This window comes from Ochotona curzoniae, unplaced genomic scaffold (genome assembly GCF_017591425.1).
Source record: "Ochotona curzoniae isolate NIBS_2020 unplaced genomic scaffold, NIBS_Ocur_1.0 contig_1, whole genome shotgun sequence".
In the NCBI taxonomy this organism is placed as follows: Eukaryota; Metazoa; Chordata; class Mammalia; order Lagomorpha; family Ochotonidae; genus Ochotona; species Ochotona curzoniae.
Window position 1 is genome coordinate 44,096,797 of NW_024464918.1, and position 18,853 is coordinate 44,115,649.

Below are 18,853 nucleotides of genomic sequence, written 5' to 3' on the forward strand. Positions count from 1 at the left end.
AACCACAATATTTTAAATAGATTATCTGATTTGACGCTTCAGACATCCCACACTGCAGGATGATCTGTCATTTGCACAAGAACAATCCAAAACAAGGTTAACTAACTGCTAACCTTTAAAAGCTCAAGGCAGAATCTGCATTCTTATTTACTATTTATACCCCTCCAGCAGCATTCAATTCTTTATATTTTTCTGGTGTCTTGCAATTCTCCTTTTATGTTTTTGTGGTTTAGGGAGAATCTTTTTTAGTATTTTATTTTTAATGCAGTAAAAAGTAAGTTAAAATTTTTGAATTTTGGCAAATACAATAAAAGCATAAAGCAAAGACTTAAATTGACTGCATCAGCACAAACACCCACTGTCCAAAGTTAAAATGCATTTCAGGTACAGAAAAGTAGCCATAAGTCATACTATTTACAGCGTTATTTAAATTATTTCTAGTCAGTCATCAATGGCTTCAGTGCTGTGACTGAAGGGATAGACAAAGCCAAGAGAGCTCCATCTTTCAATCCTTAACCACACTGGTCAGGTCTGAGGTGGGGTCGGGAGACAAAATTTCATCTGTCTGAATCACAACATAAAATTCAAAGACAAGAAAAGAATCAGTGAAGGATACAATGGGAAGTCTTCGTGTGTCTTTGGAACTAAGAGGAAGACACTTAAGTGTCTTAACAAATGAAGAGAAATAAAAACTACAACTGGGGTGCTAATGAGGGCTTCCGGCAGTAGCAGGAAGTCCACACACACTAATATTATTGGCACACTACCACCTACAGAGGCAGGCGGAGACAGCAGGCTCTGTCAGTGCACAGAGAGCCTGTAACTGAGTCAACATCAGGACCAGGCCAAGCCCTCTAAACTAACAGATAACCTCAAAAAACAGGAAGAACAATTGCCTCACTTTATTAAGTGGCTTGGTAACTAAAAAATATACAAGGTAGATTATGAAGTAAACCCACAGTAGCAATGTTCTCATGTGAAGCTTAGAAATAACCTATATAATTAGTATTTAAAATATATAAGCCTTACAAATTCTGACATCATAAAAATAGCTGACATCAAATGCTTATAAATCTAATTCTACATCAGTACTGGGTACCTGAGCCATGATTAAGATGTAAGATAAAGGGGAATTTAACTATACTGGTGAATGTGTTAGAATACTTAAGATAACTTAAGAACCACCATAATTCACAAACTTCTTAATTTGTCTTAGGAGATATCTTAAGTTACTACATTGGGCAAAATGATGACCTGGGTCTTGCAGACATGAGTTTTCATAACCCAGTACTGTGAAGCAAGAAGCGCTTCTTCAGTAGGAAAATCAATTATGTTGGAGCCTTTACATTTAAGGGATTTATTATTATTTATATGTTAAATTTAGAAACCTAAAGAAAGCTACAATCCTGAACCCATTGTAAATCATATACTCATTTTTAAAATGAAAATATCTCCGAATAATTTCTGTGCACAAAAGCTACTCACAAGAAAAAATTGTTTCATAAATTGTTAGAACTATATTTGAACTTCCAAGCAAAAACTAATTCCCAAAAAATTATTTCATAAACAGAGAGACCAAGAGTGACATATACTAAGCACTGACTGAAAATAAATGACTCACACCATGGATGGCAGAACAAACCAGACAGCTTTCCCAGCCAAGCTTCGACAGCAGTACCTGCACACGTGGAGACTCCAGGGTGGACAATGTCAGCCAGTGATCTTGGAAGGATTTCTAAATCAACAGCATTTCAGAACTATCAAAACCACTTAAGCAGTACCCTCAGAACATGCTCCACATCAGGGACCCTGGGATGACATCGGGTGGCCATTCTTCACTACTGGGTACTGATGTGCCTGCGCTGCTGGGAGTGGCCCTCTCCCCTTCTCTCCCCACAGACACAGGAGGACGAAGGAGATCGGAGGCAGCTGCCTCATCCACTTTCCTCCATTCCTCAACCTTCCCCACCCTAATCGGTGGTCCCCACAGGAATGCATGTAATCATCATCAAAAATTACATAAGTGTCATAACAAATGAAAATAATGAATAACACTACTAGAAAATTATTCCTTACCCTCAAATTCCAACAAGCAAATGCAGGAAGCAAACAGATCACCACTTGGTAAATATTATGAATAACTATTTCAGGCAAATGTCAATGAATTCAAAAATCCATAACAAATATTTGACTAGAAAAGGGATATTTATGCGGTCAAGACACTCCTCATAAGAAATGTTATAGCATAAAGGTATATGGAGCCTTGCAGAAGGTACCCCAGGTAGGTCTCACTCTCACCAGGTGGCTGGATTAGCTATCACACTAATGGAGCAAACTGACATTATGCACCTCCCTGAAAGCCAATTATACATATACGTGGAAATGACCAATTTGCCTTAAAAGAAAGTTAAACACCAACATTTTTTTGAATTGTTCTCACCTACACTTAGTTGCTAACAAATTTTAAATTGCTCAAGCTAAAAAATCCTGGCTTTAAATACTGGAGTTGCAAAAACACCTCCTTCACCAGTGTAAAGTAAACAACAACCACATATTTGCCAGGATCTAAGCCCAAGGCTGCTGCTTGTATCCATTAGCTCTAACTCATACCAGAACGCTAACAAACAATATAAAAATCAGCACTTACAGAGAAAAACACTAAGGAAGGATCTGTCCAAAGTTGGGTAATTGTAAGGCAACAGAGTGAAGAATCAAAGTCAAGCTACCAGCTCTGAACACCGATGAAACAGACATAATGGCACCTGCCAAGGGGCCCTCGCATCAGTACAACACACACACAAAGCAAGAACCAGGGGTACTGGTATGGTGGCATGAGAGGATAATCCTCCACCTGAAGCACACCACACCATGTGGGCGCCGGCTCCACCTCCGATCCACCACCCTGCTCACAGCCAGGGAAAGAGCAGAGGAAGGCCAAGGCATGCGAGACCCAGAGGTAGCTCTTGGTTTCCAGCTTTGTGTTGGCTCAGCTCTGGCTGTTGTGACCATGTGCAGAGTGAACCAGCAGATGGAAGATCATTCTCTGTGTCTTTCTGTCTTTGAAATTCAAGTCAAATAAATCTTTAAAGAAAGAAAGAAAGAAAGAAAGAAAGGAAGGAAGGAAGGAAGGAAGGAAGGAAGGAAGAAAGGAAGAAGAAAGGAAGGAAAGAAGAAAGAAAGAAAGAAAGAAAGAAAGAAAGAAAGAAAGAAAGAAAGAAAGAAAGAAAGAAAGAAAGAAAAGAAAAGAAAAGAGAGAGAGAAACAGAGAAAGAGAAAGGAAGAAAGGAAGGAAGAAATAAATAAATAAATAAAAGTAGGAACCATCTAATATGATACCATGATTTACCATAAATGAGTGGAAATACAAACAACTGAGAAATGACTTTTGTATTTCCAATTACTGGGAATCAGACTTCTTAACCATGAAAAGAGAAGAATTTTCGGCTTTTTAAATAACTCTCTGTCTGATTCAAATGTTTTTATAGAAACATTCTTCTGGTGTCTCATCAATATGGAAAACTTTACTATATTCCTGAGAGAGAGTATGGCAGAGGAAGCCGAAGTTTCAGAGACTGACCCAGGGTCTCCACGCTGGGCTGCCTGTCTGCAGCTGCAGCAGCAGGCGTGAGGAAGAACTAGACCAAAAACTCAGCTTCCTATGGGGGGCTGCAAAGTGTTCCCCCACATCGGAGCTGCAACTTCCCCCACCTACCTAGTCTGGGCAGCTGGTTCTCCCAGGCAGTTCTTAAAAACAGGAACCCAAATCTAAATCCAGATAATTCAAGACTGGCAGAGCTTATGTGTCAGCCCACTAACAAGGGTGCTTCCAAGCCTACACTTCCAAACCAGAGAACAGGAGGGCTGCTCCCACACTCCTTGTGCAGGCGATCAGCAACCCCTCCCACTGAACATCTGCTAGACAACAGGAGGACAGGGCAACCTTCTTTATCTGAGCACCCTTGGCTTACCAGGAGCCCTGATTAAGCCTGTTATCACCTCCATTACACAATGTACAACACAGATTCACAAATATTGCCAAGTTAGGATACAAGAACTTCTCTCACTGAGGTTGCATACTAGTAAAATGCTTTATATACCTTCCTTATGAACATATGCCTTAATGGAAATGTCAGCTAAAACCCACTGCTACATGTCAACTATTCAATCACAGGTTTCTTGCAGGCGATCTTTTTCTAGCATTCACACACCCAGCCAGTAGGTTGCTGTTATACCCCATTTGCAGCAAAGGAAAACCAGGGTCAACAAAGTTAAATTACTTGCCGAAATATAGCTATGATAGAGTGGAGCTGAGGGTTTCACATTGCAAGATAACAGCTGCCTTAACCCACTCATTTTCCTAGCCACCTCAGACCTCAGGTTGCAGGTGAAGCAAGTGCACTCTGTAGCAAACAAGATTCCAGGTCTGTAAAGATACACAACCTGCTAGAGATTACACTAAAACAGAGTTAGCACCCACAAGTAAAATATTTTAATTTTCACAAAAGGTGGAATAACCACTATAATTGGAATCCAGTTTAGACCTATATTCTAACACCATGGTCCAAAACTATTCTACATCTAAAGAAAAGGTTAGTTATTATTTCTTAATATTTTTTGAACTAACTGCAACTGGACAATGCTATGAAATCTGTCTCATGTGGTACAGAAAACTGTAACAGGGACTTGGAGCTATGCAATGGGTTTTCATGTCCCCACTGTCAGTCTGTCATAAAAACTCATTGAAGACAGTAAAACTGCTTATAAATAACTCAAACAACTTTGATATTAACATTCAATGAACTTCTATTCTCACTCTGTAAATATTTTAACACTTCCAATGAAGATAGGCTAAGGCTGAAAGAGCTCCTATAAAAATCCATTATCTCTGAAATTAACTTACATGGCAGTCAAGATCACACAAAAATAGAACACTCTAGGAACAACTTACAAGAAATTTAAGACAGAAACAAAAGCAAATGGAAGTTTGTCAACTGGGTGACATACTGGTATAAATTCCATATAATTTGCTAATAACAGCTTGTCCCCAAATTGCTATCAGACAGAAATGCAAGCCTCAGTTTATACGTTATAAACTGATGCTCAGCATAATATATCTACTCTCAATCCTCATCAAAATGGCAACATTTTAACACTTAAAATACTAAAATTACGTAAATTTGATAGTCACACAATTTTTCCAGGTGTGTTCTCTACAGAATATGCAAGATTAAAAGGAATTTTGATCTAAATTCTGTTGGTTTATGGCTTTCCACTTCTAATTTTCATGCAAAAGTGGCTTTTCTCAAAAAGAGGTTGAATAAATTACGAAAATTCATCCTAAAATGTACTGTGAATAGCACTGGATGAACGGGAGTTCAACCAAAAAGCCAACCAAAAGCCTCATTCAACCAAAGCCTGCCTGCCACTGGCTCAGAACTCCTCCTAAGAATCCAGCTGGCTGTGCCACATGAGAGGGTAGGACAAGCCCACAATTCCCACAAGGCCAGAGTGGGGAGAGACAGCATCAAGAGGCAAGGGACAGCATTTTTTTTTATGACACCGCAGATAAGCATGCTATCACTCAGCAAAATCTGCTAGAAAACAGCCTCAACCTCCTTTAAGACTTATTTTATTTTTATTTGAAAGCAGAGTTACAGAGAGAGAAGAGAGACACATCTTCCATCCACTGGTCCATTCCCCAAATGGCTGCAACAGTCAGAGCTGAGCCCATCCAAAACCAGGAGCCCCTCCAGGTCTCCCACATGGGGGCTTTGCAGATATTTCCCAGGCCATAAGCAGAGAGGTAAAGCTGCCCAGATTTGATTCAGCTGGCCTAGCTACCTCAATAACAAGACAATTACACAATTCTCTCCCAAATCTCTTTTTCTCTGCATTTTAACATGATACTAAGTGAACAACATTCAGATACTGATGGTTAAAACACTTTGCAAAACATAAGCGATGGTTTCCACTTTCCACAATCACTTCCCAGAATGCACATCGGATACAAAGCTGGGCACAGGGCACTGGTTCTATAGTGCACTGTAACAATTTAGATCAGCCGCAGCAGCAAGAAACCACCACAGGTCATGAAGCCATATCAGCACAAAAATAAAAACACTGCTGGCTGGACCTCTAGGAAAATTCAAATTGGTTTTACTCTTTCTTAATTGCCACATTTTTCTTCAGTAAAACAGACTAGCTGAAATGGAATACTGTAGGAGGACATTGTGACCCTATAAAGTCAGCTAGCACAGGATTACAGTTGATTGGATAATATTTGCGTGAGAACAATTGAATGGCTACCTTTCGTATAACTGATTGGATGGACAGTATGTGTGTGAGAACACTTGGTGGAATATACAAGACAAAAGGAGTTCCAAACAAAAGCATAGAAACTGTTACTGGGTTTTGTTGATGAGCTCAATACTTGCTCCCTTATCCCATATGACCCTCAGTGTATAAAGTTGGATGCCAGTAATAAACTTCGGCTTTGACCATCCGTCAGGGTCCACACGTGTTATCCATGCACCAAGTCCATCACTGCGGGACAGCGACAGTTCTTCCTCATAACACTACAAGTTGGATGGCTGAATAAAACTGGTGTCGTGGGATGCAGTGCGTACGTCTGCCACACTCCTCTCTCATGTTAATCCCAAGGAAAAAAACAGGAGCATGGTTCCAAAATTTTAAAAATTCAGTAAAAATACAGTTTCCTTGAAATAGAAACATAAGCAGTTACTCCCCAACAGCACAAATTGAGAAATGTAATGAGCACCAAAGCAGAAGGCAAGACCAACCCAGCTGCCAACAGGACAAGCAAGGTGTGCTCCCTGGACAAGCCTTTGGGGAGACAGAACAGCATCTCACAACACGTCTCAAGCAGTCTCCAAGAAAGGCTCTCAAACTCAGAATTTCTTTGAAGTCTCTTCCTAGCACTTTAAAAATGAAGAATCTGAATTTGGCCTTATAATATTCCTACACACATGTTTATCTTAAATGTGTCACTTCCTCACCACCATCAATTTTAGGACCATGCCATGTCGACACTGCTGTCCCCCATGCAGGGTCAACCCCACCTTCCTCAGCCAGCCTTCGCACCCCACCCTTCTCACCCAGTCCCTGCACCCTGCCCTCCTCAGCCAGCCTCTGTACCCCAGGCCTGCTCACCCAGCTTCCTCACTCCAGCCTCTGCACCCTGCCTCCATATCGCACGTCTCTGAGCCAGGGGCCATGGGGGCAGCTCTATCAGTTTCTGAGCCATTTTTTCTCCTTGATGTTATTAATAATTTTTAACATCTAAAATCTTAGTTCATTCATTCACATACTCTGTACTCAACATTTATTATTTTTTGTGTGCTAATTTCTTATTATTCTATTAAACTGGAACCCAAACCATCCAACCTTCCCATTGACCTATTGTTTTTTTATCCAGAAAAAGGAAACATTTCAGTATATTCCCTCATGATAATCTTAACCAATACCTGGAGTTATTAGTACATTTTTATTTGTATAAGTAGGAAAACCCTAGGTTTCTATAATTATTTAACTTTCATAAATTACACACCAATGTAACCAGCACTCAGATTAAAACAAAACCCTTTACTAGCATGCAAGAACTATTTTTTTTTTTACTTAGTATTTTCCTACCTAATCCTTCTAACTGACCTATGAACTTTGTTGCCAATTACTTTACAAAGAATGTCAAATAAGCATTAAAACGTTCATTCATTCAACACTTATATAAAGAGAACCTATCATCTGCTGGGTGTCATGTCAAATACTAGGGACAAATCAGCAAAATAAACAAAAATCCTGAGCTCTTAGAGGAGTAAACGACAGTAAGTAAGATAAAGGAAGTTAACCACGGAAAGAGAACAAGGCAGGAAAGGGAACAGAGCCACTAGTGGCAGAATGCTTAAGAACTGGCCAGAGAACACTGCGTGAAGGAAGGGCACTGAGGGTATAGAAGGATGGACACAGCTGCGAGGCACAGTGTGCTGGATATGGCTGTGTGATGGCAAGGAGGCTAAACAAAAGGGGAAGTAACGGACATGGCCAAGGACAATCCAGACCCTTGTGTAAGGAACTTCACTTTTACTCTGAGTGAACAGTGAAGCCACTGAAGAGTTCAGAACATAAGACGAGGCACAGTACAACTTTACTCCGGCCACTGTACTGACAGAGCCCGTGGAGAAGGAGCACTCAGGGAACTGGGGAACAATCCAGGATGGTGGCCATGGCTAGAAGCAGGATGGTGGCCATGGCTAGAAGCAGGATGGTGGCCATGGCTAGAAGCAGGATGGTGGCCATGGCTAGAAGCAGGATGGTGGTCATGGCTAGAAGCAGGAAGGGTTTGCCCTGCAGAGAAGACATGGGCATAGATACACATGGTGAGGGGGAGGCCTGCCTGTCTCTGGATGGCTTCACTACCCTGTGAACTAACAAGCAAGGTGCTCTAGGTGCTTGAGGATCAAGGAGACACGTGCGTCTCTGGAGAGCACGTGGACCAGGGAAGTGAGACTCCCAGCGCCCATGAAGGACCCAGGGCAGAGACCTTGGGTTCAAACTGAAAGCAGCAAGTATGGTGACCAGTTTCTCCACTAGGCATCCTGGTGTCTGGGGCAAAGGCAAGAAGATAAGCGTGTTAAGGCCACAATTCTAAATCACAAGTGACAATGGCAAGAAGACAAGCTGGAAAAGGAAAGTAAAGACACCAGGCACAGCGGGAGGAGGAGAAGGGGAGTCAGGAAAGACTCACTTCAAAAACTGGATCCCAACCAGTCCAAGAATCGTTGGAAGTAATAGAAAGAATACAAAAAAATAAAAAAAATGGTAGACAACAGTAGGAAAATGTGAAATGAAGATTCAGGATGGAATGTAGTTTGTATTAAAAACAAGATCTGGAAATGAGCAGTGGAATGGACCAGAGAGAATTCACTTCTGGAAGGGAGCTACAGGTTTGAAGACATCAGGACACTGACAATGAAATCACCCAGAATTTCTAACAGGAGACTGACTGTCAGCAAACTAAGAAGCAAGATCTGTTGGGAGAGAACTCTCATGATGGCACATTCCAACACGTGCTGTGAGCAGAGACCTGCGTACTCTCTGTTCAGGGATCCTGTTCTCCAGGACTTTGTGTTAGGAGTATTCCGACAAAGCATGGGACAGTCTCACCTCCAATGACAAAGGCAGGGTACTGTAGTGTAAATTTAAAATCCCTTATCTCAAAACCAAAGAAGGGAGGAGGAAGGGAGTGTGGGAAGGAGGGAGGAGACATCATAATATTACCAGAACTGTATCTATGAACTATACCAAATCTTTCAAAAACTAAAAATTTTTTAAAAGAAAATTTCTAAAAGTAAAGATGACCCTGCAAAAGATTTCAGTTCTCTTAAATCAGGGTCCCTCATTTGTAATATAACCCACAGTGTGTGCAGGGGTCAACTGCCTCTGTCCAATGCTGTTACTTTGGCTCACATGCTATTTGTTCGCAATAACTAATGCTTTTGTTGCTAATCATAAAGGACGATTTTTTACCTTACATGTTGTATAAAAGTTCTTGACAAAACCTCCAATGAATGGAAGGCAGAAAGAGACTGCAGGGGCCAGTGTGGTGGTGTACAAGCTATTCCTCCACCTGAAGTGCCAGGTCCTGCTCTCTGCTGATGGGAAAGCAACATACCATGGCCCACGTTCTTGGACTCCTTCCTGTACCCATGCAGGAGCCCAGAAGCTGCCAGTAGTGAAGTGAACCAGCAGATAAAACATCCCTGTCTCTCCACTCTTTGTAACTCTGCCTTCCAAATAAAAGCAAATAAAACTATTAAAATAGAACTTGAGAGGATTGAAAGTAGTGTAATGCAGGAAGCAACATTCAAGGCAGAGGAAAATAGGGACATAACACAAAGAGAAGCACCAATACACTGGGCACAGACCCCGAGTCCCAAAGACTGTCAGAACACGGGAAGGGCTGGGCTTGAAGGGTCAGACGGGGACACACGTGGTGGGATTCACAGACCTTGGGTTCTTTGTAATAACTGACATGAACACCAACAAAGGAGCACAATGAAATTAGTCATCATTCATCTAAGTCAGATTAGATGTGTTTACTTGTTCCACACGGCCTGTCCCTCTCTGAGCTACCTGGTATCTACTATGGACAGCTGACCAAACAGAACACCACTTCAGAAAATTTAGAAAACATAAGCTTTAAAAAATATGTGTCAAACTGTTATTTAAGACAGTAAGAAGCAAATGTTAACTTACTTGAATTAGATCTAAAATGCCAAGTTCACTTTCTGAAGAATCCACACAGAAGACAAAATACAATGTTGCATAATGTCTATAAATCAGTTTGTTGTCAGATCCTCCAATTAATCTAAATGACAAAACAAAACAAGCGGAATGTTATAGGGAGCAAAATACAAAACATTTTCATTAGCTCAAGCAAACTGATAATATCTGTAAAAATCTTTCATTAAACAAAGGTCATATTTAGTGGCAAAGCATTTAAGAGAACTTCAGACATGAAGCAAACTGTTTTCTTCAGAAACATCAAGTAAAAAAGCTTAATTTTAGTTCATTAAACTATTCACTGATTAATTCTACGTGCCAGTTACTGACAGTGGATACAGGGCAACAAACAAGAACATTATCAGAGTGGAAGGTGTTACAGAGAGAAGCAAGACAGACGAGGCCTGCTGAAGGGCTGGCCGCTTCACACGGAGATGAGCTAAGGGGCAGGGAATGGGAAAAGCCAGCCACAGAGAGACGCCAAGAGCATTTCAGGGTTAGGAAACCACTAACAAAAGGACCACAGAAGTGTGTTCAAGGGAAGAAAATGCAGGCCAGTGGACAAAAAAAAGATTAATCACCAGCGAGGTCGGAAGTGAGCAGGAATTAGATCAGAGGGCATTTGCAAGTGCTTACTAGATTTAACTCCATAGGTCACAGTAAGCTACACAGCTTAAGACTGATTATGAACTAGAAAAAAAAAAAGAATGAACATTCTTAAGTCCAGGGCAGATTTACCATCTAGAGTTCCTACAAAAATACATTCTGTTCTCAGATAAAAATGCAAGAGAGCTACACTAATACTCAGCTCTTTCATCAAATACTTTTATTTATATTAACCAGAATTTAAATATAGTTAAGCTACTTCATACTTCCAGGTTTCTAATGAGTTTTGCTTCTCAAAAGACCACCACAGTGGTCTCAAAAGTAAGGTTAAATGTTATCAAAGCTGACCAGTCAAGTAGACTACAGACAGTAGACACCCATTTCTGAGTACAAGTTCACATCAAACCCCACCTTCTCTGTCTGTGCTACACTGTGTCCTCCAATAGCAAAAGCAGAAATGACCTCCGACAACAACTCACAGTTGCTACTATGCTAGATACTTCTCTGGGAAAGGTATTTAATTTAAAAGTATACGTATGCACTCAGAATTTCTGAAATGGTATTTAAGGACTATAATTCAGCTGCTTCCTGAAAGAGACAAAAAGCACAGACAGCAATTCAGCAACTACCCTAAATGCTTGCTTCAAGATATTATCTGACTTCTGAAAACTGTTTCAAAGTAGCCATTAACGTTAGCAGAAGAAAGCAGGGATACATTTTCCTAACAGCCCACAGGTTGCTGCAGTCACAGCTAGTGACTAAATTAGGGATCTAGCTCCAGACCAGCCTAGCTACAGCCACTTAGAGACATTTGAAGAATAAACGGTTAATCTCTATCTCTCAATTCAAATTTTAAAAAATTCTTTTAGAATTTTCATTCTGAAATTATAGTACAGTACTATCATCAATTCCTAAAAATTTATTTGTTTATTTATTGAAAGGCAGATTTTATGGAGGGAGAGAGAGAGAAAAGTCTCCCACCCACTGGTTCACTACAGAAACAGCTACAACAGCCAGAGCTGAGCTGAGCTGAGCTGAGCTGAGGCTGGGAGTCAGAAACTTCTTCCAGGTCTCCCACGTGAGTGAAGGAACCCAAGACTTGGGCCATCCTCTACTGCTTTCCCAGGCCATCAGCAGGGGGCTGGATGGGAAGCAAAGCAGCCATAAGGGATGCTAACATTAGCCTGCTATGTTAATGCTCTGGCCCCATCACAAATTCTTACATGGAATATAATTCAATATACAAAACCATAAAATTTCAAATGTCCTAAACCCAAATATTCCACTTTAGAGGAGGAAATTGAGAAGTTCAAGAATTTAAGTGCCCTGATGAGCCACAAACTTCATGTTATGACATTGAGATAAATAAATTAACTTTTGCTTTTTAAGATTATTCTAAAGGTATTTTGTACGCAGAGAAGAAACAGAGGGAGAGGGAGAGAGAGAGATAGAAAGAGAATATCTTCCACCCGCAGTGACCCCAACGGCTGGGTCTGGGCCAGACTGAAGCCAGGAGCCTTGAGAACCTCCCAGATCTCCCATGCAGGAGGCAAGTACTTGAGCATTTTCTATTTTCCCAGGCACATTAGTAGGGAGGTGGCTCAAAGGAGGAGCAGCAGGGTCCAAACCAGTGCCCATATGTTGTTGCAGACAGAGGCTAAGCTCACCGCCCTGCAACACTGGCCCTATTTTCTAGTTCTGCCAAGGTCAGAAGGGCAGGTGTTGTGGCACAGCAGCCTGCATCTCACACTAGAGTGCCTCAGGGTCTTGGGTTCCTGCCACTGGAGTCCCAAGAGGCAGTTCCTGGCTCCTGGCTGTGTCCCGGCCAGACTGTTGAGGGTATGTGGGGGCAGTAAGTCAGCTGCTGGAGCAACCCCTCCTCTCCTTCCCTCAGTCATGCTGCCTTTCAAAAAACTAAAAACTAAAAACCAAAGATCTGTAAAAGCATAATCACAATTGCAAGCCACGATTGCTGGTTAGTCCTGCATGTCTACTGCATGCAACACAATGCACTGAGAGCTGTGCGTCCCAGGAGGCCAGAAACCCCAACGCTGGGCTGACAGAAAAAGACAAACATAGCAAACACAATGAACTGTGCAGACACATCAGAGAATCAGACACAAACAGAATACAGATCAGAAGCAAGTGGTAAAGTGGATATCTGTATTAACAACACAATTTCCAAACTTCATGTGTGAGTTATACATGTAAGTGCACCATGACATAGCAAAGTACACATGCTAAAAAACAACTTCAGAGATGAGAATGGATTCCATTATTGGAACTATTTTTCCTAACACGGGTCATACAAAACACAGAAAAGTACAGATTTCTCTAATACGAGACTATCGACAAATCTCAGCTATAGTTTAATTTTAAAAATATGTATAAGGAACTATCTTATTAAGTATATTAATTACATTAAATGGGAGAGAACACTTATGAAAACATTTGACAGTAAGTTAATTTCACAGAATCCATTAATTTAAAAATATTTATTTATAATACCTAGTTGGTCTTAGATACATTAACAGGCAAAATTTTTCAAAACACTAATTCAGGGGCAGGCTTTCGGCACAGTGGTTAGAAGCACCTGGCTCCCAGTATCCGCTATCAGAGCTCCTGGTTACATTCTCAGCTCCTCTCCCAGGCCCTCCTGCTGATGCACCCTGGCAGGTAGCAGACGCTGATCCCTGTCGCCCAGACAGGAGGCTCAGGTTGAATCCCTAGCTCCTGGCTTTGGCCTGCTCCAGCTCTGCCTGCTGCAGACATTTGGGGAGAGAATCATAAGATGGTAGATTTCTTTTTCTGCCTTTCAACCAAATAATCTTTTTTAAACTGAAACATATTAAATAAAAACAAGCAACATGCAAGTAAGCATATCGTTTGATCTCATAAATAAAACATTTTTAAGTATAGCCTTAAAAATGTTAGTGCATGCAACATTCCTTTTCACAGCAGGAAACATAAGAAATCAGGACACTGAACAATGGCCAGCCGTTAGGGGGACACTTCAACAAACATTTTACTCTTCCCTGTAACATCTGAACATTCTCCATATGAACAGATTACTTTTAAATTTAAAAAAGTCCTTGTACGACTTTTTAAAAAAACACTGAATAATTTTGAAAGAAAATTCTTTAAGCTTGATTAACAGCTACCATAGATATCAATTAATGAATCCAATTACTCAAAATTAGAAACTCTTTTTTTACCTTAAACAGATGAAACAGTATACATTTAAATTATACAGCCCCCAAGTTAGAAGTGTTCAGGAAATACTTTACTTACAATCCTCCTTCTAGGAAATTACAAACATTTTCATCTCTCTTAGATACCAAATGGAAAGTCTCCCTGATGATTTGCTGTTGTGTGTCTTCACTCTGAGAAAGAATAATTCATATACATTAGGATTGAATACAGGGTTAACAGTAATTTAAGAATTTAACAGATAAAGGAATAGCCTCTGCCTGAAAAATCTACCAAAAGAAAGAGAGGGTTCATCAGAGAAGTGGCTTAAATTACACCTAGCAGAAGCAAAAGCCAATATTGTTTCAACGGAAAAGAGGGAGAAAATGCTTGAAAGTTAACCACTATGATAAAGTCATTTATTGCCAAGTTGCAAAAAAAAAACCCAACTATATTTACTAGAAAAAGGGAAACTACACACTAACTAGTCAAAGCCCACTGTTTTCCAAGAGTAAGAGGTAAAGTTAGCAAATCACTCATGCAGCTAATTTATATTTCAATGGAAGAATGATTAAAAAGCACTGCTGGGTCTGCCTGAGTTTTAACCTTTATTATTAAAAGCAGACTGCAGTAAGAGACCATACATCTCATTCATCTTTATACAACCATAACTTAAACTAAGAATGGGTTCAATATAAGTATCTATTAAACATCAAGTAATTTATATGTCAACAACAATAACACAAAAAAAAGGTCAATTTTGCCAACAATGCAACAGAAAACTCAACAAAATATTCAATGAGAATTTCACAACCTGGGTAATATGATGGTCCACAAAAAATGAAAAGACACTGAACCTCAACAATGATGATGAAGAAACAATGAGACAGTTACACACACAGCACATCAGCCAATGGCAGTGTCAACTGTCGGCAGTGATGTGGTGCCAACACATCAGAAACACATATTCCAGGGTGGAGACACACAGATTCCACCACTCGGAACAAGAACTTTATCAACCGGCATTTTCCACTCTTAAACCATAAGGACCCAGGATTTTTGAAGGTTAAAAATAACTCAGTACTGAAATGACACACACATAGAGTAAGCAGTACACCTGAGCACCAGGCAACACCAAGGACAATATGCACAAAAGTACTGCTCTAGTGACAAAGCCACAAACAACCTGAAACTCCCCCAATCACAGCATGGTGGTAGGGATATGCTTCTTCTAAGAAGTTAATTACACCCTTAAATGTGAAAGATTATCAAAAAAGGAAATGTCCTACCTCAGGCCACCCTGAAAACGACCACAGATCAGGGATGGTTTAATTAACAGAAACCCATTTTCTCACACTCTGGGGGGTTAGGTGTCAGCATGGTCACTTCTGGTAAAAGTTTTTCTCCTCTCGCGGATGACTTCTTACAGTGCTCTGCCAGCACAGGGGCAAAAGCCAGCTTTCCACTCTCTGCTTAAAAGGGCGTTAATCCCTTGGGGACCAGCATGAGCTATAGCAGGCCAACTGACATCCCATATGGATCTGGTTCAAGTCCTGGCTGTTTCACTTCAATATAGCTTCATCTTGCTAATGACCTGAGAAAAGCAATGGAAAGATGGCTGATGTGCTGAGCCCCTGCCACCCACACTGGAGACCCAGATGAAGAGCCTGGCTCCCAGCTGCAGCCTGACCCAGCCCTCGTTTTTGTGCTCATCTGGGAAGTGAGCAGTAGATGGAAGATACATTCTCTTTCTCTCTTTCCCCCACCCATAACTCTTTCAAATAAATAAACTGTAAAAGAAAAGGACATTAATGCCTTCAAGAGGGCCAATCTTCACAGCCTCATCTAAATCTAGCTATTTCCCAAGGCTCCATTTCCAAACACTGACACTGGGGGGTGAGAACATCAACATATGACGCTGCATAGGGGTCTGGGTGAGACACACTTCAGTCCACAGAAGTAAGAAAAAAGTAAACATGAGAATGATGCATAATCATTTCATTTACATTTCAAAACAGACAAAGCGACTGGAGCTGTGGTGCAGCATGTTAAGCTCCCCAGCTACAGCACGGGAAGCCTAAGTGGGTGCCAAATCGCTGCTATGCACCCGTGAGAGCAGGGCAGGATGGCCCGAATCCTTGGAATCCCGCACCTAAGTGGGAGACCCAGATGGAGCTCCTGTCTTTGGCCTAGTCCAACCCTGGTTGCTGTGGCCATTTGGGGAGTTAACCAGTGGGTTTAAGATCTCTTCTCTCCCTTCCCTCCCTCTCCTTCTGTAATCCTACCCTTCAAATAAATAAATATCACTTATCAACACACAGATAGGTGATGAAACTTAAACTATACAGGAAATAAGAAGGGGGTTGAGGCTATGGCTTAGCATCCATGCAGTGCTGCTTCCCACGTGGGCTCCAGTTCATGTCCAGGCTGTTCTACTTCTGATCCAGGCCCCTACTAACATGCCTGTGAAAATGGAAGATGGCCCAAGTCCTTGGATCCCTGTGCCCATGTGAGAGACCTGGAAGAAGTTCCTGGCTCCTGGCCCAGCTTTGGCAATTGTAGCTGTTTAGGGAGTGAATCAATGATCTCCTCTTTCTGTAATTCTGCCTCTCAAATAAAAATACCATTTTTTAAAAAAAGCATATTATAAAACAAACAGGAATCTAAACTGGAAACAAAGAAAAACTACCTGTTTTCACATAAGGCATGTTATTCCTCAAAAACACTAAAGAATATATGCACACCCCCCCCCAATTAAAGCTAATGAAGAGATAGAAGAAAGTTGAAAGATACAAAATCGACAAGCAAATGTACTATATATCTCCACACAAGCAATAAGCAACTCTAAAAGAATCTCAACTACTAATATGAAGAACATGAAAAATAATAGCAATAAATCCAATCAAAAGGTGGAAGATTTCTATGAAAAAAACTTGAAATCATTTCTGAGAGAAATTAAAGATGATGACAAATTCATTTCATAAGGGAAATAAAACACACCAAAGCAAACAAGGCAGTATCAGAAATTAAAATTTTAAGCTCATGTCATTAATAAAAAAGACACAATTTCAAATATTTACAGATTTATTCAAAAGGGAAGAAGTGAGTGACACATGCAAGTCTCTGCCACAGCCAGAGAGAGAGGAGGAAAAAGGGAGAGAGAGGGAAGGAGGGAGAGACGGAAGGGAGGGAAGGAGAGAGAGAAAGATCACACATTATTGATTGACTTTCCAAAAGGCCACACTACTGGAGACAGGGCTGGGAATTCTTAGACACTCAGGTGATGGAGCCGCCACCTGCTGCCTCTCAGGGAGTGCACTAGTTGGAAGCTAGAATGGAGAGCAGGGCCAAGACCCAAGCCCAGGCATGTGGATATGGGGTACAGGCATTCCAAGCAGAGGTTTGACCACTGTACCAAATCCCACTCCCACAATTAATTTTTAAAAATTTAAAACATCATTGGGCCCAGCACAGTGGCCTAGCCACTAAAGCCCTCGCCTTGAACATGCCTGGATCCCTTATGGGCTCCGGTTCTAATCCCAGAAGCTCCACTTCCCATCCAGCCCCCTGCTGGTAGCCTGGGAAAGCAGTCGAGGACAGCCCAAAGCTTTGGGACCCTGCACCCGTGTGGGAGACCTGGAGGAAGTTCCTGGATCCCGGCTTTGGATCGGCATAGCACTGGCCGTTGCGGCTCACTTGGGGAGTGAATCATTGGACAGAAGATCTTCCTTTTTGTCTCTCCTCTCTGTATATCTGACTTTCCAATAAATAAATAAATCTTTAAAAAATACTATGTTCAAGGGCCTGGTGCCATGGCTCAGTGCCTTATCCTTCACCTTCAGGCACTAAGATGCCAAATGGGAACCAGCAGTTCATGTTCCAGCTGCTCCACTTCCCTTCCTGCTCCCTGCTTGTAGCCTGGGAAAGCAACAGATGATGGCCCAAAGTTTGGGACCCTACACGCACTGTGCAGACCTAACAGAAACTCCTGGCTTCAGATCGGCTCAGTTCTGGCCAATGCAGACATCTGGGGAGTGAACCAGTAGATGGAAAATATTTCTCTTTCTCCTTCTCTCTGTAAAATCTGCCTTTCCAATAAAAATATAACATGCAAATAGCAACAAACTGCTTAATGCCAAAAATCAAGCAGTGAAACAAAGTCAAGATGCTTTAAAAGCCTCAGATGAGACAGGTGTTTGACGCAGTGCTTAGACACCAGTTCAGAGCGTGCAGATCCTGCCACCCACGGGCTGAGACCTGAGCTGAATTCCCCACTCTGAGCTTCGGTTCAGCCCACGCCATCACAGGCATCTGGGAAGCAAGGAAGTTGACAAGGATAATCACCAATCCTGTTTCAGATAAGCACACGAAAAAATAACCTAAGATGATTGTTTTCTCTGGATAAAGAAGAGAGAAGGTACAAAAAGATTTCAAAGGTATTAGCAGTTTTCTTCAAAGGGAGTAGACAGACAGCAGTTTCATTATTATTTCCTGTACCTCATAAAACTTTAAGTCTTTTATCTACTCAGACTTTCAGAAAAACATTGAACAGCTCGGGGACAAAAAGACAGCCACCCTCTCCTCTCCTAAGCGAGGTGGTGGGGTCCACCTACCTCCCCGCAGTCTTCAGGTGGCACCCCCTGGACTGCAGGTACCACCCTGAGGACTTCAGCCTGTTCCCACCCCGGTCAGCACGTCCTCCTTCCTTCCTAGCGATTAGAAGCCGTCACTTTCTCAGCTCTAGTCATCTCCAAATGTA

The 18,853-nt window shown here is 41.4% G+C and overlaps 1 protein-coding gene across 9 annotated transcripts in view; it reads right to left on the bottom strand.

Moving 5' to 3' along the window:
• Nucleotides 1-18,853, bottom strand: part of AP3S1 (adaptor related protein complex 3 subunit sigma 1) — a 50,439-nt gene that overhangs the window by 18,042 nt on the left and 13,544 nt on the right. For 8 of the 9 annotated variants that reach the window (XR_005883182.1, XM_040973089.1, XM_040973075.1 and 5 more), the window contains exons 2-3: nucleotides 14,197-14,288; nucleotides 10,273-10,384 (exon numbers count right to left, since the gene is read on the bottom strand). The exons of the other annotated variant lie outside the window; for it this stretch is intronic. Coding sequence is in view for 7 of the 8 variants with exons in the window: in XM_040973089.1 (XP_040829023.1) it covers nucleotides 10,273-10,384; nucleotides 14,197-14,288 (204 nt within the window). In the remaining variant the exon portion in view is untranslated. The remainder of the gene's footprint in view (nucleotides 1-10,272; nucleotides 10,385-14,196; nucleotides 14,289-18,853) is intronic. 9 annotated transcript variants of the gene reach the window in all.